Raw genomic sequence first — 23,875 nt, forward strand, 5'->3', positions numbered from 1 at the left:
GGAAGAAACCTTGAGGTAAATTTGGGTGTCATCCGCATAGAGATGGTAGAGGATTCCAGATTTGCTTAGGAGGTTCCCTAATGTTTCCAGATAGAGATTAAACAGGGTGGGAGCAAGGATGGAACCTTGAGGTATGCCTTGACCAACCACTAGTGGAGACGAGAGACTGTTCGCAATCTTGATAATTTGGGATCTATCCGAGAGGAATGAGGCAAACAATTTGAGTATTGTGCCTTCCACGCCCATTCTCTGTTGAAGAGTGTTAAGGAGGGTGATTAACGGTGTCAAAGGCTGCAGAGAGGTCAAGAAGAATCAGAAGCATGATTCCCCCAAATCGAGAATATGCAGTGCATCATCCATCACTCGCAGCAGGGCTGTTTCAGTGCTGCAATTTTGAATAAGACTGGAACATGTCAAGGAGATTATTGTCCATAATGTGTTGGGAAAGTTGTTTTGCAACGCATTTTTCTGTGATCTTTGAAAGAAAAGGGAGATTGGTAATGGGGAGGAAGTTATTGAGGGTGTTTGCATCTGCAGAGGTTTGTTTTAGACGGGGGTAACCTGTCCTGTTTTGAGGACAATTGGGAGGGATCCTAGACTGAGGATGAGATTAACTAGCCTGGTCCAGTAGGAGAGAATGTTGGTATGGAAATCAATGGCAATGACACTGGGTATGGGGTCAGAAGAATGGTTGGAGGGTTTGGTTTCGAAGATGCATTTGAGGAGATCATCTTCCGAGATGGCGGCAAATTTCTGCCACGTGACTAAGGATTTTCGCTCCTCAATGGGGGTGGGGTGGGTGACCTGTTCCACCAGAGATTTTACCTTTTGATCAAAGAATATAGCAAACTCAGTTGCTTTCTTTGAAGCATCCTCAGGTTTGATGGTTTGGGGAGAACAATTTGAGGTTTTGATGAGGTCGAAAAGTTTTTTGGGTCTGTTTTTAGCTGAATCAAGGAGGAATCTGGAATGTGATGTTTTTTCCTGGAAAATGTGCTTGTGGTATTTGGATCTTGCTGAACGTAAAAGAGAGAGGTTGGAGGTGGATGGAGATTGTCTCCAATTTTTCTCCAAGATTCTAAGGTTTTTCCTTTCGTCATAGAGAGCTTTATTGAACCAAGGAGCTGATGGGGTGGGTCTTTTCCTTTTGCTTTGGAGTGGAGCAACCTTGCCGATTTCAACTGCAAGGATTGAGAGGCAATGGGGAGTGAGATCATTGACATCTGTATTGGGGTCTAGACGAGGAAGTTAACGCATAGCAGAATCACATAGAGTCCCAAGATCAATGTTTTTTGTGTTGTGGAACGAAGTGGAGGCTCTTTTAGGTTGGCCGAGAGTTATAATGTGCGAGAGGTGAAAACGGAAGGGAATGAGGAAATGGTCTGACCAGTCTACACGGATGGGGGAGCAGTGGTAAGCTGGTCTGATTTAGAAATAACAAGGTCCAGAATTGAGCTCTTGGCATGTGTAATTTCCGAGCAGTGTTAGACAAGATCGTTAGCTGAGAGAAAGGTTGCAAGCTTGTTGGCAGCCGAGTCTTCCACGGAGTCCCATTGGCGATTGAAATCACTTAGAAAGATCTGCTTGTCGCTTTGTGAATATTGGTCACTAATGAAGTCGATGAGTTCCTCCATGAAGAAAAAGCAATTACCAGGTGGGTAGTAGATGGCATAGAAAGGCATTCAAAAGTGCGAAAGAGGATGGTGGGAAAGGCTTTGATTTGGAGGGAGTTTCTGAAGATAATCGCAACACCACCCCCGATCTTGTCTGTTCTGTCGTTTCTGAGGATAGTGTAGTCAGTAGGTATCAATAGATCAAATGAAGTGTGAGCGGAGTCATTAAACCAGGTCTCAATGAGAAAGAGCATGTTGAGATTGTAGTGGGTGATAGTGTCAGAGATTTCCAGTTTGTGTTTGATTGCAGATCTGCAGTCATGGAGCATACAGTGTAGCTCTGACACAACTGTTTTGGTGATGTGAGTGTCTAGACTGATAAGGGGGATAGGGATTAGATTCTTGAATGAGGTTGCCCCTTGAGGGGGAGGCTGGTAAGTTCTGACGGAAGAGATGGTCTGAATGGTAAATTGAGTAGAATTTCTAGGAGAGGCGAGTGGAGGGGAATTGACGTTGGTAGTCTTGTAGCTAGCCAGTAAGTTGGTGATGTCTGAGGAGGACAGACTGTGGTTGGCATTTTTGGGGTGCAGGAGCAAGGAACTCCTCGGGAGGTTATTCTGGGAGGGGGATATCTTATCACATAAGAGTGAAATGGAGGCTTCAAGTTTGGAAATGGAAGAGATGAGAGAATCAAGTTTAGTTTCCAGAGAGAGGTGAGCTGAGCACGGAGTGAAGGGATGCTCAATGGTTAAGGGAGGGAGTGGCCTAGGCGAAGGAGGACAGGGGGAAGTGGGGGACCGGGAGAGTGTTGGGGTGCGAGGGTCGAAAGTGGGGGGAGGAGGTGAAGTAGGTGAAGGAGGACAGTGGGCTGTGGGGGACATGGGAGAGAGATGTGATGCAAGGGTCTGAGGGGGGAATGATGGCGATATAAAGAGAGAATGGAGTTACAGCGATATTTTTACTGGTGTTGAGCAGAGGTGAAGAATAGAGATCATACATAGGAGGAGAAAATTGAAAAGTAGAAATGGATGGCGGGAGGATGAGGGGGGGAGCAGGGGGTTACGGGAAGGCCATGGATACGGTGAGATGAGAGGAGAAGGGGCTGTACAGGGAGGGGAGAGAGGTCGAAAGAAGGCCACAGGAATGGGGAGAAGAGAGAGGGTGCAGGCCAGGTACCATGGGTAATGAAAGGTGAATGTTGGGATAAAGGCACCAGTCAGAGTGGGGGGGGGGTTGAGCAGAATTAAAGTTGGGGGAGGAGTAAAGGACTATGCGGTCAAGGGGAGGGAAGAGGTAGGAATTACCAAGAGGGGAAACAGGGTTGTGAAGCATAGGGGGAGTGTAAGTTGTGGGGAGATGGGAGGTGTAGGGTCAGTGGGAGGGAAGATGATGGAATTGCAAATAGGGGAGGCAGGGATGTGAGGCATGGGAGGGGGGAGTGAAGGTAGTATAGAGATGGGAGGAGTAAGAACAGAATTGAAGGTGCGAGGAAAGGGGAAGAGCGGAAAGGGGTGCGGAAAAGAGGGGAGGGAGGGGGGAGGGTAAGGCGAGTTGAACTGAGGTTCAGGTTGTAAGAAAGGTGGATTAAATAGGGGGAAATGGGTAGGAATAGGTGAGTTAGGGGGCGGGAGAAGGCAGTTGGATAGTGGGGAAATGCAGGATGTAGAGGTGAAGTGGGGTGTAAAGCAGACGAGGTAAGGGGGAGGTCAAGTTGGGAAGGGGGCAGAATGGGAGGGGAGGGAACAAGGGAAGGGGGGATAAGGGGTAGACCTGTGACTCCCGGGAGAGCGGTCTGAAGAAATGTGTGGGGGTCAATGGGGGAGAAAAGGAGAAAGTAGACAGGCTAGAAGAAGAAGAGGAAGAATCTAGAGAGATAGTAGTCGCAGGGGTGGGACGAAGGGTGTGGAAGAGGTGGTCAAAGAGAGAGAGACAGTAGACTGAAGCTTGGATCATAACAGTGCCATTGTTATAAAGTGTAATGGTGAGAGAGCCATTAAAGCAAGCGGAGGGAGAAATTTGTAACCGCTTCCCATGCGGGAAAGAAGAGGAGGAGGAGACGTTGAAGGAATTGAAGAAGCTGGAGGACCAGGAAGGGATGTCATTAGTGAAGAAAATGAAGTAATTTTTGATCTTCCCTAGTCTCCATTATGGAATTGGTCAACAAAGAGGGAATCTGGAAATGATGTTGTGCTGGAACAGTTTTGCTGCTGCTTTGGACATATAAGGGGGATAAATTACTTTAAAGCAGTTGATTACAGACTTAATTCAACTGGATGCCATGATAAGGAGATGAGGTGAAGACGTAATGTGGTGGATACAAAAAGGGGCCACTAGGGTAGTGATAGCGCAAAGAAGTAAAATAAGAGGGGTGCGCATATTCCGGAAATCAAGTGAAAATAAAACCAATAGGAGTGAGGTCAAATCAGGACCAGAGGGAGATACCTAACGAGGCTAAAAACAGGTAGAAAGGTAGAGGGGAGAAGCAGCATTGTGTCATGTCTGCATACCTGTTCTGTTTCTAATAGTGGAAGAGGAAGCACCAAAAGGGGTTGCCCAATCCAAGGTGGCCACCAAAGATTGAAAGAACATTACTCTTTCTGTTTCCAAGCCCACTTTGTCATGAGTGTAAACCTCTTCTATTTCTGATAATGAAAGAGGAAGCACAAACTGGATGCCAGTCCTTGGTTGATAATGGAGAGGATTGCTTAGAAATCACCCATTTTGATGGTTTTGAGATGATGATACCAACCCAGTTTTATTTTCGGGTACACAACTGTGTAGCCCCAAGACAATGCCTGTATTCCTCGCATCCCTGCCAAACTTTTTTGTTTAGTTGTGCTTTGACCATGGTAGTCCTACTTTTATTCCCATGAGTTGATCTGGACTAGGTAGTTCTGATTCCATTTGGGTAATTATGAGTGCCATTTTGAGGGGAGACACTGCTGGTGAAATATGCCTTGGGGTACAAAATGGTGGCCTTGTACTGGAAACCGGCCATCCAGGTGACCACCTAGCAAGTGAGCCATAAAATACCCAGTGATGTACAAGAGCGATCGATCAAGACCCAAAGGCCTTCGGAATACTGCCAAGCAGGATTGGTTGCTCATTACACAGGTCAGCGCTCTAGTGCCGTGCAATAGTAAGCAAAGCGTGCCTCAGTCCCCTAGAATCTGGAGGTAAGCAGCCAGAAGTCAGCAATTTGAATACCCGAGACAAGTCCCTTGCGTTTTCCGCCGAGAGCCTCAGACCCTGGGGGCTCGCGCCCAATGAGAGGGAGGGTGGGCTAGTCCAGACGATAGCGATCTCAGCGCTGTGACTCCCACGGGTTGAGGGTCTGACTCTGAATCTGAGGAGGGATCGTAGGCAGGGGGAGCAGCGCCCAACAATCTAACCTTAGCTCAGATCGCTGGCGCTGCACACCGTGGTTCTCAGCCGTGGTGGCGCTCTCACCGGGACCCTCGATGTGCCTCCGGGCCATCGTGGAGCCAGTGCACCGGGAAGAAACCTCAGATGGTGAAACCCCGTGACTTCTAGCTGCAGGTATGTCGTCCCACGGCACATTCACGGGGTCCCTCAGTTATTTACTGACGCTGCGGGAGAACTCAGTGAAAGGAGAAGTTCTTCACTACCAGCCTCCGGGCTCTTTCGATCGTAGCCATCAGACGGACCTTCTCCGGCATATAATCGATCCTCCACAAGGGCAAACATCTTTCTGTGGCAGAGCACTAGCATCTGTGACTCCTGCCTTTGTACCTGAACTTTGGGTGACGGTCTCGCTCGGGCTATCAGGGATATTTTAGCAAGTTACAATCCCTAGCCGGTGGAGCTCATTCCTTGAGCTCTTCACCAGTCACCCCAGCGACACGATCAGCAGGCAGCCCAGTAAAAGCCTCTGGAGGCGCAGTACTTACTCCATTGCTACTGCCTCTGCTCCTCAATGTACTGATCGGGGCCAACAGGCTGTCTGGGTTAGCTCTTAACAACTCCAAACCTGGTAAGTTTCTACCATCACTGCAGACCAATGTGTGCTGTCTGCCGCTTCTGGCAGGAGGCCTAGCATGTGACGTCACCTAAACCCCGTCTAACCTCCCGCCCTATCCATCTTTCCAATGACCGTTTGGGCGTCAAAACGAAAGAAGGACTACGTGAACGACTTCTTGCGTCCAATTTCTTATCTTCAATAAACATTTTCAATACAGTCCGTCTAGCATTTTCGAAAGTTGAAGGTACTGCGGTTGTAATAACATTTTTCTGATGAGCTGTGCACAGATAGCAGCAGCACAGCCCCGACACATCCAAGTGTGACTGTTAAAGAAAGCTTTTTGTGAGGTGATTGTGATACGAACATCAGAGAGATGCTTTGATACGCACAAACGAAGGTGCTCGGAAAAGCATATGTCCATCAATAGCGCGGGCAGTTGGGGTGGCGGTGACTGCAGTGGGTAAGGTGCGCGGGGGAAGAGATCCCTCAGCGGCAGCTTCTCAACCCCTCAGGCACCGCAGCATGAGGCCTGGCAGGGCCATCATGCTGAGCGCCACCTCGATGTGCGAGGACTTGTAGAGCTCCTGTGGCTGGCAGTCCATGAGCAGCAGCCGCTCGCTGCCCTGCTCCATCTGCTCCTTCAGCCAGGCCTTAGAAAGTGAAAGCGGGCAACGTAAGCAAAGCAAGTCGTGATGTATACAGAAATAGTGCTTGCAAAAATAAAAAAAAACATTGGCAATGCAATAGGACTCGCATTTACGCAAGACATATTGCATTGAAAACAGAAGTGCTGGTAGGCAAGAAAAAACGAACGGGAGTGGGGGTGGGCGAGAAGTCACCATTCGCGATGCAATGCTAGGCGAGACCTAAAAATGTGTCTAAAAAGAAACACACAGACTCCTTCCGCGTCAGCGCATAAAACTGGGCCATGATGTGGTACAGCACTTCATAGATATTGATTGGGTCATCATACAAAGTAGAATCTTCACAACCCAAATCCTCAAATTACAGTTCTCACAAAATTGTTTTTCCATGCAAAAATACGTTTTTGTAATCACAAGTTGAGAGGTTTGCATATTGGATATTGTGATGATTTAGAAATAAACTTAGCAAAGGCTGTAAATCGAGAATTGACGAAAGGATGCAATGGCATTGGGCGCTGTCAAAGCCCTGGCGGTGAAATTCACCAATGGGAACAATTAGTGTTGATTATAGCTACAACGCTCACAAAGGAATTGCACTCATGTAAAGAATGAGCAAAAATAGGCCGTAACCACTCTCACACAGACAGACAGTCTACAGGTAACAACTTGCAGCTCTTCTCATTGGTGACCGACCAAGTATGCACATGTTATGTATCTGTTTGAGGACCGATGCTTCAATGCTCCTCTGTGATGGAGCTGTATAATGCACCATTACGGTGGAGTCACTCAGCAGGGAGACACAACAGCAACAGTGGAAAATGGGAACTAAGTGGCCTATTTTACCCTCTGTACTGCAGGAGCACAGGTGCTGAGAGTCTGTTATCAGGCCATCACCTTATCTAAGGGGGCATTACAACAGTACCCAAGCCCCTTGGGAGCCTACTGTCACCATTCAAATTTCAGTGGACAATAGATTAATTTCCATTATCTAACGAGAGCTTAAGAGCCCAGAGACCTTCACTCAGGGCCCCTAGAAACTGTGGAAAGTCAGCTACGGCACAGCCATATTTAAAACCGATTGTTGGCTGCCAGTAGCGGTCGGCAGTAGGTTTTTCTGTAGGGCAGTGACGTGGGCAGGAGGAGGGGCAGGGTGGGGGGAAATAATGTATGGATTACGGAGTTTTACAGGTAAGTAAACATTTAAATAAATAAAACGAATTTCGTTGCGCGCACTGCTTCACCAAATTCGTGCCCACGTCACCACCCTACAGAAACACCTACTGCCGACCGCTACTGTTGGCTGCAACATATCAGTCCCCAGGTATTCCATGAGCGTGAATGCTGATTGAATAACTGTCTTACGAGTGGAGGGAGTGTCCCATTAGCATGAAACACACACCAATGTAAGAGTACATATTAGCACATCAGATTTACATTGCTGGTGTAAGTCGAGCACAGAGTTGTGATGGTGGTCGAGACATGTCTCACCATATCTGTAAAAGAAGGAATTGTATCAGCAACAATGTTTAATGTACCCAACCCACCATCATGGAATCATTCCCTCATCTTGCCCCTGTGCAATGAATTTACATGATGTTATAGTACAGACACGACAATCTCTAGAATGAATGAAAAATTGATGTTTTTATTTGTCTCCGCTGTACAGTTGTGGATTTCTGCAAGCAAAACAATGGCGGCTGTGCCAAGTCTTCAAAGTGTTCTCAGACTGGAGTGAAAGTTTCCTGCAGCTGTCCGAAGGGATACAAAGGGGACGGCTACACTTGCATGCCTATAGACCCATGTGCTGATGGGCTCAATGGCGGCTGCCATGAGCACGCCATCTGTAAAATGACTGGACCCGTAAGTATTGAAATGAAAAAGTCCTCTGCATGGTAAAGACATATACCCAGGCACTTAGAACCCAACTGTACTATCATCTGGATCCCTAATGCTGATTTTATTTGTCATGGTCTTGTTGGACGAGGAGGGACACGCAAAGTGCTTTTCTCCTAGTTGTGGAAGGCTATTGCCTTCACCAAGAGTTAAGCAACACGAGTGTTGTGTAGTATATGTAGGATTAGTGCATGTTCTAAACATATGTATGCCTGCAAGTATTACAAGAAATGAAAGATGCAGTGCTGTGCAGTGCATGCCCAATGGAAGCATATGCTGGGTGAATGTGTGCTTGCATGAAGTACAATACATGAAGGGTGAATTGTTGTGTAGTGCACATGGTGAGTGTGTGCTGGCAGTGTGTGTTTTCAAATAGCACATCCTGGTACAGTACAGGAAAGCTTCAGAGCTGAGCAGTGCACACAGATTGAAAGTGTGTCTCAATGTATCTGTACTTGGAATGGTGAAATGCATGGCTGTAACAGTGCTGGACAGTAAGTGTGCGGTGAATGTACCTCACATGTGCCTGCATTGGCACATCATATGAAGGGCACTGAGTTTCATTGTGGGAAGCCCAGGCCTACCTGGCGAAGACATGAGGAGGAGATGAATCTCCCCAGACAGATTTGTGTATTGCTGTATTCCTGTGAGCTGGGTGGGACACACTGGAGAAGGTGACCCCCCTCCCTGTTACACTTCAAAAGGTTGCTCTTTGATTAATTGATAGATCACAAGAAAGGGGCCTGGACAAATCTCAGGAAGGGAGACAGGGATGATTAGGGAACCACAAAGAGTAGGTCTGGGAACATAGGATTTACGTTTTGATGCAGATTTCACTGTGGCTGATATTCAGGAGTGAACTATGGGCACTTCCATGCATTGTGTTGTCGGTCAATCTACTTCGGAGTCATGCCTGCTGTGATAGACATCATATAACAAGAAAAAAAGAATAGGAGGAATGTACATTTCAAAAGAAGCAGAACCCCAAAATAAAACTTCAAAGACTACCTGACACTAAATCGCATGTGGTGTTTGGAAAAGGACTAGAAGAAGGGGAGGTTGAGACACCAACATTTGCCATCTGCAAACAGCCAAATGTACTGTGTGAGAAGGGTAAGTTCTGCAAGACTTCTGCTGTGACGAGGACTGGGTCAAATGGCTGCTAGTGTTCTCTTCCTGCTGGGTGAGGGGACATCACTCAGGGAAACCAACAGCCGCACTCTGTGCAAGTAACAGGGGTGAGGCGGTGGGCCAGGTAAGGGGGATTTCGAGGGACAATGCAGAGGGAAAATTAATTATTTATTTCATTTTCCCTCTGCGTCATCCCCCAAAATCCCCCCTTACCGGGCCCCACCTCTGTAACCTGAACAGACTGCGGCTGGAAACCAAGATCACTTGCCTTGGAGGCTGGAGCACCAGTGCCTGCATTCTTCCCAAGACCAGTATGCATATGAGAAAGGGGAGAGCATTGGAGGGACCAAGATCTAGTGGGGAGCTCTACCATGAGGGTTTCCTGTGCGAAGTCTGAGGATTCGACTGTGCCCTGATCGAGCCGTAGCCCATGATCAGGATTGTTTCAGTAACCCCTATAGGCTAGGAGAGGGCCACCATTGACTAATTCAAGTATTGAGTACTGTGCACCATGCACCAAGCCTGCACTACCTTGTTGAAGTGACCCTGTATGCCAGAAGGGACCACCATTTAAGTAATTCTGTGACCAGTGTGTCGGGACTCATGAATGCCTTAGTGGCTACTTCATATGCCAGGAGGGGCCGCTGTGGTGTGGGCAATTGCATCGAATGGGTCAATGTTGTGTCTGCAGGGACCGCTGCAACCCAGTGTGCCCGGAGGGGCTGCTGAGACCAAATCATGAAAGACTTCTGGCCACCACCTGGGACTGGAGTGAGCCTTGACCAGGTGGTCTAGCCTCACAGTGAGATCTGCCCTGACTGACCCTTAAAGATCAGGAGGATGCAGAGGAAGACATCATGCCCTCTCTGGATTCTAGTCTGGAGCTGAAGTATTGATTTCACCCATTCTGGAGAAACTGATTGCCGCATCTTAGCGAGCTGGAAGCTACTCCAATCGCGGGGTGAACCGGCCGTGCCACTCTAAAGAGTAAGCCTGCACCTGGCGTGTGCTGCAGTGTGTACAGCAAGCAGCCCAAATTCTCTGACCAGGATCTGAACTCGAATGTGCCCACACTCAGGGCACCAGCTGTAACATTAAATGGTTCCATGCTGTAGGAGCAGGTAAGACTTGAACTGAGCCTGCAGACCCCAGGGGATTCGCTGCTGAAAGTGCTGTGGCACCAGAGACACATTGACTAATTACTGACAGTCAAAGGGGAAATCTTGAACTTAGACTATTAATGAGCATTCCCTGGATGGGGCCACCAGTGAATGAGGAATAACCCCCAACCACGTTATAACCAAGAGGATGGGACAGAGATTTGCCTGACAACTAGTGCAGACTTGGCCTCAAGAGGATTGTGTTATTGCTCATGAATATCGTTGTTCTTTTGAATTTGTAGTTAGAAATAAAATGATTCTTTTTCTTATGAAAGTAAGTATTGGACTGGACATTGATTTATTGTTTGTACTGTTTGGACTTGGGGTTATGAGTCCTGTTCACTGACCTGTATGTACACTACCCGAGGGAGTCAAGGGCAGAAGGGGTACTAGGCCCAGTAGCTTAGGAGCTATAGTAGGTCCGACCTCTGGACATCAGGAGTAATAGGCCTCAACCACCACAGTCGGGCCCAGTAGCCTGTACGTGTGTCATGGCCTTCTCAAAGGTGTTCTGACAGAAAGTTTAACACATTTAGTATTTTTATTGGAATACATATGTATCTATTTATGTAGGAACTGGGGTCCTGCACTTTGCACAACACTGAGACTGTAAACTAAAAACAAATTTAAATTTAAATAGGGCAGTGCAGACAAAAACAAAAAACTGTCAAGTGATGATTAGTTCTTGGGCTTCATATACAAGAGACAAGACTCACCTGTAAATGCAACGACATAGAAACAACTTCCACCATCTATGGTTGGCAGAATGAGCTTTAAGGAGTTTCCCAACTAAACTTCTACAGTAAAAAGAATCTCATCCTCTGCTCCCATGATGGTCCCTAGGGCATATTTTCCAAGTGTTTTTAAATGCGAGGAGGAGATGTTTAACTTTAGTTGTGCTTGCAAGCATCAGCCGCAAATCGTTATGTTATGTTAAAATGCGTTTATATAGCGCTCGGCTACTCCAAGAGAGTGTCCCGGCGCTTTCCACAGGCAGCGAGGTGTAGAAACAACATAACAAGAAAGACAGGTTCCGGAGAAAGAAAAGCCCACCTAAGCAGAAAGATTAAAAAGCCAAGTCTTCAAATTTTTCCTAAATTGAAGCAGATTGGGGGTACTGCGAAGTGCCAGTGGGAGCGAATTCCACAGCTGGGGAGCCTTGAGGCTAAAAGAGCACTATCTTCTCTCCCTCAACTAACTTCCTGCCATTTGTCGTGGACATCCGCATGGTCGTGCTCATGATCCTCCCAGTCTTTCATGTGCAAAACCATATAAACAGGAGGTGGTTGAAGGGGGAGGGGGTAAATAGTGGCACTCAACCGATAGAAGGCGGGTAGGCATAATGAAGGGTTAAAGCCAGTGGTTTAGGGTCACGTGCAAGTTATAAATGAACACACTGTGATCGAATGAAACTGGAAACAATTTTCCTTACTAAAAGGGATGGAAATCCGTTATCCTTTTAAGGTGCAGCTTTTAGAGTGCAGAATGCCAGGTAATACCTTGATAACACACTCCCCAAAGAAGGCGACGTAGTGAAACGCATGCATCCTCTGCACCCTCCTGGTCCCTCCTAAAGACGATTAGCTTCCAGGCAAGGTGTGTGCCTAGTAGAACGCCTAGCTTTCTGGTTTGTAAGTACGTGAAATATGACTGCTGTGCCATTGACGTTTGATTGAGGCAGTGCAGACTATAAGGGCCAGGCGTGTGCTGTCACCGAACGGTACGTCCTTGTGAGGGGGATGGCTGTGCTAAGGTTTGGTGCACATGTGAAGCTGTCTGATATTCCTCTTGTGAAGGTCATTAGTACATTTCTATATTACCTGGTGACAGGCCCGCTGGGTGAGATGTGCATGGTAGAAATACAAATAACACAGCACAGTCTGGTTTATAACACAAGTTACCTCAAAATGCGAATGTCTAGGTGGGTGGAGGTGGCAGAGAAGGTAGTTCAATTACAGCCATGAGCCCTATAAGCAAACTCTCATCTCCTTTGGACTATTACTCAAAATCGAGGAAAATGTTGAATCTTTAACATGCTTTTTAAGAGGGTATTAAGAGAATTTCAAAATATTTTTCGGTTTTTGTTGCACTTTACGTTGTCTCTCATGAATGTGATGTTCATAAATGTGCATGTTGGACACTCCCCTTTTCTCAGGATAAACGCGTGTGTGAATGTAAGGACAACTACATTGGCGATGGTGTAGACTGTGAGGTGAAGGCGCTGCCAATCGATCGGTGTTTACAGGACAACGGCCAGTGCCACGTCGATGCTGACTGCGCCGATCTCCACTACCAAGGTGAGTGGTCCCCATGCAGTCTGACCTGCCCCCACTCACAGGGACCGTGGGATGCCTCAACAGGGAGCATCCAACGGAGAGAAGCCTTGTGTTTATGCACAGTCCATTTTGCATCATGAAAAAATGGAGCAGACCTATGCAGACAATCTTTATGTTACAGTTAAAGCATCTTTTTGTGAAATGTTGTGACACAGTCACTCTCATTACCTGTGGAAATCCCATTTACAATTTTGGTAATAAGTTTTTTTTTTACTTCTGCACATAATTTTTGATTCAGTTCTGAGAAGCGCATTAAGGGTGCATACGTTCACTTATATCCATTTCTAATCTAAAATTTGTTTCCAGTGTATGTTATCCACCACATTCAGAATAATATGCTGATGGAATACAAATTGTGTGAGGTTTGTTGCATTGTGTTTAGACTGGGAGCCAGCACCTATGGGTGGAGGGTCGATTCATCGGAGGCGACGCAGGCGTAGGTGTGCCTTGACACCGCCCTTTGGTGCTGTTCCTGCAAGTTTTTTTGCACATGATGTTAATGTATGCAGTGGATCTCAGTCATTGTATATTCCAAGGTTCCTGACCACATGTCCCCTGATGATCACATGTTGTCTTTTCATCAAATTCTATCTTGGCTTACCAAAGACATATCGGACTTAGAACATAGATCTAACGTAAAGACCCGAAATCTTATATTATTTTTTGGTTCGTGGGGTATTTGCCTGGCCCTGGCACTTTTACATGGCTTAGACAGGAAGTATTCAAGAGCATTCAAGAGTGAGAGTCTCCCTCTCTGACTAATGAGCAGAACAAAGCCAAGCCTCTACAAAAGTGAATATATCGCTCATCATCTGAGAAGCACAATCAATCAATCGATCATAGCATTTGTAGAGCGCACTACATACCCGTGATGGTCTCAAGGCGCTAGGGGGGGCGATGCTGCTATTGTTTGAACAGCCAGGTCTTGAGGAGTCTCCTGAAGGCTAGGAGGTCTTCGGTCTGCCGTAGGCGGATGGGGAGGGTGTTCCATGTCTTGGCGGAGAGGTGGGAGAATGATCTGCCGCCGGCGGTCACTCTTCGGATGCGGGGGACTGTGGCGAGGGTGTGGTCTGGGAGCGGAGCTGGCGGGCGGGGGTGTAGAGGCCGAGGCATCTGTTGTGAAAGTATTCACTGTTTTTCTTAGTTAGCCATCCATTGAGTCACTCAAAAAAAAAAACCACAGTTAGGAAAGACTCCCTGACACACCTGAGCTGCACTCACGAAAGGCTACTCCACAAACCCTCAGGGACTTTACCAGTACTGGAGGCGGACGGCACAATGCTGCGATCTAGCTTCTGTGCCCTCAAAGCATCATTGACTGTAGAAGTTGAGCATGACCTTCTCCTGGATCAGATCCAAATGGTGCACAGACATAATATCGACTCCAAAATATTGTTTGGACAGAATATCGAGTTTTAAATATCGTTTGGAGAAAATATCGACAGGACAGAATATCGACAGCCAAAATATCGTTTTTAAGGTAAGTGAAGTAATATCGACTGTAAATAATATAGAAAGTGAAAATATCCAAGTATATAATCTAGATAGTAAAAAATATCGTTTTTTAAATAATATGTAATTATTTATAGTGTTTTTATGTTATAATATGTGTGAAAAGTGTCATTTTATGTTATCATTATTTTTAATTAATGATTTTTTTTAAATTATTGTGTAATTTTATTCTGTAGCGGGTTGTGGGTTTATAGGGGAATAGGGTGGGAAGTAATTTAATTATAATTAATTAAATATGTAAATTTATTAATTGGTAGTAATAATTAATTAATTGGTAATTAAATAATATATGTTAATTATTTAACATTTAATTGGTAATTAATTTAATTTAATTTATTAATTGCTAATTATGTAAATTAAAAAATTGTATTTCCTGTAGCGGGTTGTGGGTTTATAGGGGAATAGGGTGGGAAGTAATTTAATTATAATTAATTAAATATGTAAATTTATTAATTGGTAGTAATAATTAATTAATTGGTAATTAAATAATATATGTTAATTATTTAAAATTTAATTGGTAATTAATTTAATTTAATTTATTAATTGCTAATTATGTAAATTAAAATAATGTATTTCCTGTAGCGGGTTGTGGGTTTATAGGGGAATAGGGTGGGAAGTAATTTAATTATTATTTATTAAATATGTAAATGTATTAATTGGTAGTAATATTTAATTAATTGGTAATTAAATAATATTTGTTAATTAATTAAAATGTAATTGGTAATTAATTTAATTTAATTGATTAATTGCTAATTATGTTAAATTAAAGGGGTATTTTTAGGGTTCAGGGTCAGTTTTTAGTTTTTGGGTAAAGGGGTATTTTTAGGGTTCAGGGTCAGTTTTTAGTTTTTGGGTAAAGGGGTATTTTTAGGGTTCAGGGTCAGTTTTTAGTTTTTGGGTAAAGGGGTATTTTTAGGGTTCAGGTTCAGTTTTTAGTTTTTGGGTAAAGGGGTATTTTTAGGGTTCAGGGTCAGTTTTTAGTTTTTGGGTAAAGGGGTATTTTTAGGGTTCAGGTTCAGTTTTTAGTTTTTGGGTAAAGGGGTATTTTTAGGGTTCAGAGTCAGTTTTTAGTTTTTGGGTAAAGGGGTATTTTTAGGGTTCAGGGTCAGTTTTGGGTTTTTGGGTAAAGGGGTATTTTTAGGGTTCAGGGTCAATTTTTAGTTTTTGGGTAAAGGGGTATTTTTAGGGTTCAGGGTCAGTTTTGGGTTTTTGGGTAAAGGGGTATTTTTAGGGTTCAGGGTCAGTTTTTAGTTTTTGGGTAAAGGGGTATTTTTAGGGTTCAGGGTCAGTTTTTAGTTTTTGGGTAAAGGGGTATTTTTAGGGTTCAGGGTCAGTTTTGGGTTTTTGGGTAAAGGGTTTTTTTAGGGTTCAGGGTCAGTTTTGGGTTTTTGGGGTACAGGGGTACAGTGTAAAAATAAAGTAAAATTAAATTTACATTAATTTAATTTAATCAAATGAAATTAAATTAAATTATATTTAAATAATTTTAAATAATTTAAATAAAAAAAATTATTATATACTTACCAATACTTACGTTGTAATGGTAGTGCGTTGTAAAAGTTGCGTTGTAACGTCATATATCCACTGTTGCACTCTTTGCAGTGGGAATAGTAATTTTTACTCTTTTGTATTTGTACGTTAATAATATTGGCTATTATTTAATTAAATTTTGTTACTATATATATATATGTTTTAAGAAATATGATTAAAAAAATATTATTTTTTTACTTTCATTAATTATTTAATTATTTAAAGTTATTTTAAGTATTGTTAATTATATTTTAGTAATTAATTTTTTATATTAATGTAATTAAACATTGTTTTTATTAAAGTCGATATTTTTACAACTATATTTTTGTAAACGATATTTTGTACTCGATATTTTTGTACTTACCTGTTTGTACATACAAACTCGATATTTTGGTTGTAGATATTTTTTCCTCGATATTTTGGGTAGTCGATATTTTGGCAGTCGATATTATTTCAGTGATCCGATCCAAATCTATAAGCACATGCGCACCATTGCGTATACATGCTAACTTGCGCACTTTCCTGACCGCAGTCATCAGCTTCTGCCATCTTGTGTCCTAGAAATGGACGGCAATCTTATTTCTACCTCTGGTCTCCCGCCCCCTGGCAGCTACTTCATTGAAAACGAATAGTAGACTTGTCATGTCACACACATCGGTTCTAGAAGCAGAAATTATTTAAGTTGATACAAATATGTTAGCAGAAAGGATACACTACTAGAGGAAACAAAGGGCCTGATTTAGAGTTTGGTGGACGGGTTACTCCTTCGCGTTTGTGAGTGCCTATTCACCAAACCCTGAATCTGGCCCATGATGTGGCCTCTTGAACTAGGAGTTAACGGGTTGGGTTCTCCTGCTGCCTCACTTCCTTCTTTGTTGTTATGCACTGTGTGAAGTTCTAATAATACATCTTCCCTGCTTTTTATTTAGATTCAACAGTTGGGGTGTTCCATTTACGATCCCCTAAGGGGCAGTATAAATGGACTTATGATGAAGCAACTAAAGCCTGTGCAGACGAAGATGCTACAATAGCTACTTACAATCAATTGCTATATGCTCAGAAGGTGAGACATTTTGAACTTTGTGTTTCAGTAGTGTAAGAAATTGTAGTAGTAGTTAAGGGGGGTTAGAACCAATTGCTAATAATATTCACAGTCCTCGTAAGAGTGAACCACTAAAGTAACTAAATAAAGTTGTGCTTAACCCTCTGGTAGCTTGGTACAAAGCAGTCAGGCTTAACTTAGAGGCAATGTATAAAATATTTGGGCAGTACTCAAACAGTACCAAAGTGAAAACAAAACACAAAAACAATCCCAAACCAATTCAGAAAAATTAGAATATTTTAATAATGAAATGACACCAAAACAATCAAAATCCAATGAGAAGAACCAGAGATATGAATTTTTAAATTTTGAATTGAAAATAGCACCAAAAAGCACAAAGCGTTAACTGTGGTTTTTTAGACATGTTAAACTGAGTCAAAGTCAAAAGTTAAGGCCAACCATGATGGAATACTGTTCGGATACAGGGATCAGGTTCGTCCTGGTGGAAAGTTTACCTTCTGACTTGGAAACTTTTCTGGAGGAAAAAGTGGTAGCTGAAGAGTCATCGGTGGGGCAAGCTGGATACAAATTGTTTCTCAATGATGGTGGGCTGCTGAAAAGCGGGTTCCCGGTGTGGTTCTTGACAAAGGCAGGAAAGCTCCAAGCAAGTCCAAGGTCTGTGCCTGGGAAGGCTTCAATGTTGATCAGATGCTGTTTGGCATCGCTCTCGATGAATCCCTCCAGGTTTACTCTTAGAAACTATTCTTAAAGTCCAATCTCCTTTAGCAGGGCAAACCAGCAAGCTGAGGACGATTGGTGATTCAATGTCGAAGCCTGTGGCTTTGATGGGGGTTCTGATCTCCGTCTGTTCTCCAGGCAGACAATTGGCAAAAAGCATTGGAATTTCTCTTCTTGCAGTTTGGGGTCAGGAGGGACAAACTCTCTGACACCAGCCCAGGGTCTAGGACCTGGCGGGCACCATTGGGAGATTTGGACTCACTCCAACAGAGGCCAGCAGCAGGGTCCAGGGCAGGTTCACATGGAACTAGTCAGCTGGGTAGTTGCAGGAAGAGAGGCCTATGGAACCGACCATGAAGTAACTTTTGGAATACTGGGTTCTAGAAAAGCAGGCTCTGTCTTCCTTCATATTCTTCATACAGCAGGGCAGATCTTCTTCTGATTCTTTACAGGTCTAGGAGTGCCCCAAGGAGAGGACTAGGGATGTCACATTTATGCCATAGGCCAGCTTGTAGGTGGGGAAATTCCTGGCCACTCCCTAATCAATGGTGTAAAAGCTCTCAAGGGTGACCCTACACACTTTTGCAGAACCTCCTGCAAGATTTACTGTAAACTATCCAACAGTAACCCTCTTTCCCTAATCCAGCATTGCAGAACGTTTCATCCCCTGGTCAAAGCTCCTTTTGCAAAACCATAGGTGTGGCTATGATAATGGGCAAACCCTCTCTTGTGGTCACTCCAAACAGTCCTGGGACAGATCTCCCTCCCACTGGGTTTGGCGCCAAATTGTCTAGAAAGACAAATGGGAAGGACACCTAGGTGTAAGCTACATCTGCCAGTGACATGGTAGGAATCATGTAAACCTCAGGAAGGGGGCTGAGCACAGCCCCCAGCCCATCTTGCTCAAGGAAAAAAAACACCTCTCCAAACGCACTGCCTTTTTCCACTGCCTGGGAGCAATCTAAATCCCACCACATGTTAGCCATTGGCAGTCATGTGGCAATGGTAGAAAGGCCCTTGTAGCTTCAGGCAGGAAATTGACATCTTTCTAAAAGTCTCCTTTCCAAAATGGTAATATAAAAACCATCCTGAGCATTGAGTTGGATTTTAAATTTCTATTAAAATTAGTTCTTGACGTCTTCTTCTATCTGCTCGCAATTCGAAATTAAGCTTTATAAATTGTTATAGTGTAACCCAGTGTTTCCCTATAGGAGAGCCAGCCTTGCCACAGTGAAAAGCAAAATTGTAGTTTTTTTACTGCCAGAATATATAAAATATTACATGTACAGGTCCTGCTATTTACATACCACACACCTAGTCCTACAGTATATAGGGTTTACTTTGGTGGTGACCTCTAAATATTAAAGAGGAAGGATTATGCCTCACAATAGGTTTATTATTTGCCAGGTCAAAACGGCAGTTTAAAACTGCACACCCAGACTGCAGTGGAGAGATGTTTTAAAGGGCTACTTTGGTTGATTGCATATTGAGTGCTACTGCCAACGAATAGCATTTAATTTACAGCCCAGGGTACATGTAGTACAAAAGACTAGGGGCCAGATGTAGGTAATTCATATTTACCGACTCTTAAATACCGAATTTTACCGATTCGGTATTTAAGAGTCGGTAAATATGAAGGGGGGAGATGTAGGTATTTCAGATTCTGTAAATACCGAATCGTTAAGATTCGGTATTTACCGAATCTGTAAATACCGAATCGGTATTGACCATTGATTCCTATGGGCCTTGAAGCCCATAGGAATCAATGGGCAATACCGATTCTGTAATTACAGAATCGGTAAATACCGATTTTTGCAAGGGTGCAGGGGGTGTCACTTTGACACCCTCTTGCACCCCTAAAATAGCCATGTGCGCCATGTGGCACACAGACATGCCCTAAGGGCATGTCTGTCTGTCACATGGCTAGGTGTGCATGCACACATGTGCATGCACACCTGAATTCGGTATTTTAACACCCAATTGGATTGGGTGTTAAAATACCGAATCTGAAAGGCCTGCGGCACTCAAGATGTGCTACCTACATGTGCTTTTACAGACTCGGTATTTTTATCGAGTCTGTATTTACCGATTCGGTAATTTTACCGAATCTGTAAATACAGATTCGGTAAAATACCGATTCTGTAAAGCATGCTCCTACATCTCAAAATCCATTTACCGGTCGGTAACGGCCGAATTCGGCCGCTACCGACCGGTAATTGGCCACCTACATCTGGCCCTAGGGGCCTTATTTATGAAGGCCTTGCGCCGCCAGTGCGTCACTTTTTCCCATTTTAAAAGTGGCGCACCGGCGGCGCAAGGCCTCCATAAATAAGGCCCTAGGGATATACAAGTAAATCTAAGGGTATACCAACACCAATTGGGGTATACCATTTCTAACATGTTTAGAGAGGACAGCACAAGCACTTTACCACTGGTTAGCATGAGTAAAGTGTGTAGAATCATGTGGCCAGCAAAAATGGGTCAGAAAAAAAAAATACTAAATCAGCAGGAATGCCTCACAAAAAATTGTCATTTTAAACAAATATTATTTATCATGAACATACTTTAAATAAGTCGATGGTAACTGCTAATAAAGGGGAATCCGTATGCTACTCAATTTTACAATTTCAATTTTTTGATAACCTTGAATAAGCCATTTAGGGTAGAATAGACTTTTGTGACCACATAGTGTTTATGGTTCAAGAAACAAAACGCTTTGTTGGCGAGTTTATTTATCCCCTCATAATTTTACGTACTCTACCATAAGAAATTGTATACTGTACATGTTTTCAAGTGCCAGGTTCATTGATTGGTTGGGATCTCCGGCAACTGTAAGAGCAGATGGCTAATTATCAGGCTGTGTGTTAATCTTTACTGGCGCTACATATTTAGGGGCCAACTATGTGAGCTCCCCTTATCTTCACAGTGGTCATGGTCCACTTGTAGATTACATCTAGTCTAAATGAACATTACCACCATTAATAGTTCAGATGCTTACACTGAACTACAGTAATGTACTATAAATATATGGAACATTTCTCACTAATCACCTTAAGAAACCTCTCACTATATGCATTTTTCCACCAATTACCTATAGCTACGCCATGTTCATATGCACATTGTTTCTTTTAGAAATACATCATTCATTCACAAATAGCCTGGCAAAGGTGTATTCAACATGCAAGAAGCCTGTTGTCTCTAGCTTGATGCCCAAGTGTGCTGTTCTTGCAAGCACACACCAACATTTTAGCCAATTCTTGTTGATATTCTTTCACAAAATATTCTTTATTCCATATTTGCTTCGAGCCAATACGTGTTGCGTCCAGTCTCATCATCAAATCTTCCTCAGGGATAGAAAATATGTATAAATTAAAAGTCCTTTAGGGTATCATATATGAATACAGATCATACACCTAATATTAACAAAATCCAAGAATTGTGATTGAGACTGTACTAAATACCCTGTGCTTACCTAAATCCCAATATTTTGCACCAATTGCATATTTCACATAAGATACATTACCAACTTTAATACCAAGGTACAAAGTTCATGCATACAGTTTATAGTAATAATATCCCAGGGACATAAGAAAAGGTAGCACTTGCTGTATTGAGGCTGCGCATTTAGAGTAAGTCATAAAAGTGAAAAAGTCTTTGTAGTTGAATTATCATTGATATTGAAAAACACACTTTGGATATCACTACAAAAATGCTGAAGTCCTGTCCCACGTTCCAAATAATGTGGTCTTCAATCCAAAAGTAAGGGTTCTAAAAACTAAATCACTAAGGGCCCTATTATGATGTTGGTCGGTAAGCCTCTGACCGCTCGTCGGAGGCTTACATACAGACTTCATTGGTTTACATAACGACCACTCCACTGAATCATAATGTCGGTAGACAGAATCTAAACCGGCCGGTCAAACCGACTGGCTTCCGATGGGCACAAGGAGCCCGTCCGCCAGTCGGAAGCCGCACATAATCCCTAACGGACAGCTTTTCCACCATCTGGATTGTGATGTCGGTTTCCAACAGGCTTTCCATGTTGGGCTTTACTACATGGAATGTCCATCATAAAGCGACTTTTGAGGCCCCTTCCACAGCATCCAGTTGGGGACCGAGGGGTCACCTATGGTGTCCCCTGTGAATCCCTGCACCGTGGGGCAGGCACCCTGAGGTTCCTTGCACCCAGTGCAGGGATTTATACAAACTCCCATTTCTCTATAGGAGCTAGTGCTCCGTGCGGTTTCCTCCTGCACCTCAAGCTCTCATAGAGAAATGGGAGTTTGCAACCGCACCATGTGTGGTCGCATCCTAATTGCGGTTTCGGGATCACCAACCTGACGTCGGTCAGTTCCGCATCTGCAAAGATGGTGGTTGGATGGAACGCCGATGACATCATAATGAGACACTATGTCTGAATCACAACAAAGGTATAGTTACTCAAAACCTTCCTCATAAGTAACATAAATAATCATTCCAGTTGTCATGTGACCCTATGTAAAATCACCAAGGTGTAACCTAAATAGAAAGCACCATGACAAAAAACCTTTCAAAATGTGCACCATCAAGAATCCAACCTAACTTTAGAGTGAGTCCATACATCCCTATAGGAATTATTTAGACTCCATGCTACTTGTCATGACACCCATTTGAAAAGCACCACCTTCCCCTGACTATTACAAACGTATTGCACTTACTTGCATTTAGCAAGCCCACTACTTGCTGACTATTTGTAAGTAGACATGGGTGGAAGGTTCCAATTCATAAACATCCAAGCTAAATCTGATGGAAATGGTGTAAGATTCCCTATATTAATATATTACGCAGTCATCAACAGAGCTGGACTGGAAAGCCAAAGCAGCCCTGACAAATATCGTAAGCCCAGCCCGTGCGTCCCATGGTGAGCCAGTGCATCAAGCGAGTCCAACCGCTACAAAGGGGTTTGAGGCGTTCCCAACCAAACAAAATTGGGGGGAAATGGTCAAACTGTTGCACTCTACAACACATTTTTCATTATATATTCAATTGTAATAGCTCCTAAATCGAAGTAAATACTGACTTTACAGTCGATCAGGATACAAAAATCTTTGTTGAAGTCCTTTAATGATTCCCTCACCATCACCCTCCAACAGTGCCCCTCATCTCTTTATAACCCCTATCTCGCATGTATTTCATTTATTTTTTAGTGCATCTCATGCCAGTGTAGTGTGTTGGAGCATTTTAAATCTCAGACACACACCAAAAACAAGGACAAATGTTGGAGGAGATAGAAGAGTAGCAAAACACTGACACATGTTTTGGGACTGCCTGGAACTCCAGTCCTACTGGAAGAAAGTGTTGGAGGCATTAGATAACATCTTCTTAAAGAAGATGCCCAGCTACTCAGTGTAAACATTATTGGGGCTACCAAACAAGGGCACATTTCCACTTTTCTCAAAAAGGGGAATATCCCATTGGTCTGACAGTTTTGCATTGTATCACAAATGTAAAGATTTCTTTTTTAATGTATGCCTGAACGTAGGAGACTTACTACCAGATATATTATATGCATATGAGTGTTTACCATTACATTTGCAACAGTGAACACAACTGGAAGGTGGTTCTTTGCCCACAAAGAAATTTCAAATATGTGTAAACTATAATTGGTATGGAGAGAAAGGATCAATACTTAGATGGGAGATAATCCATTATAACACAGTTTACGGTCTCTATAAGATTTTATGAATCGTTTATGAATTGTTTTGTCTTGTAATACTTTTTTTTTTTACTCTTTTTATTATAATAAAACATAAACAAACAAGGCAATAAAAAGCAATACAGCTGGATATGTGCTCAGGAAGGTAGGAAAGTACAGTACAATTTAATACAAATCATCACACATTGAGGCTTAAACAGCACTAGGAATGTCGGGTCGGGGGGAAAGAGGAACATCTGGAATATCAGCGAGGGGAGGTGTACATATATCACCCCGGTAGGAGTTCCATTGACCCCAGATTTTACCCCACTTCTTAGGTATGCCGCGAGCCACATACACCGTCTTCTCTCTAAACATACACCAGTCCATGTTCTCCTTCCATGCCGAGACCGTGGGCGGTCTCTGGGAACCCCACAACTGCGCAATATCTCTCTTGGCGACCATATTCCCAAGGGTCGCCCACGGAGTCTGCGCAACATCATAATCAGTCGGTCCCAAACATTCAACAAACAACGCCTGGCTTCAGGCAACAGCACCACACCCGTAACCTCCCCCATCACAGCATGCACTCGATTCCAAAACACTGCCACTTCCGGACA

General features: G+C 43.6%; 1 protein-coding gene across 1 annotated transcript in view; it reads left to right on the forward strand.

Moving 5' to 3' along the window:
* STAB2 (stabilin 2) overlaps window positions 1–23,875 on the forward strand; it is a 944,658-nt gene that overhangs the window by 848,176 nt on the left and 72,607 nt on the right. Inside the window, exons 59-61 of the mRNA XM_078674824.1 lie at window positions 7,906–8,099; window positions 12,579–12,720; window positions 16,731–16,864. Of these exons, the coding sequence (XP_078530950.1) occupies window positions 7,906–8,099; window positions 12,579–12,720; window positions 16,731–16,864 (470 nt within the window). The remainder of the gene's footprint in view (window positions 1–7,905; window positions 8,100–12,578; window positions 12,721–16,730; window positions 16,865–23,875) is intronic.

The sequence above is a fragment of the Lissotriton helveticus genome, chromosome 1_1, assembly GCF_964261635.1.
Source record: "Lissotriton helveticus chromosome 1_1, aLisHel1.1, whole genome shotgun sequence".
Taxonomy (NCBI): Eukaryota; Metazoa; Chordata; class Amphibia; order Caudata; family Salamandridae; genus Lissotriton; species Lissotriton helveticus.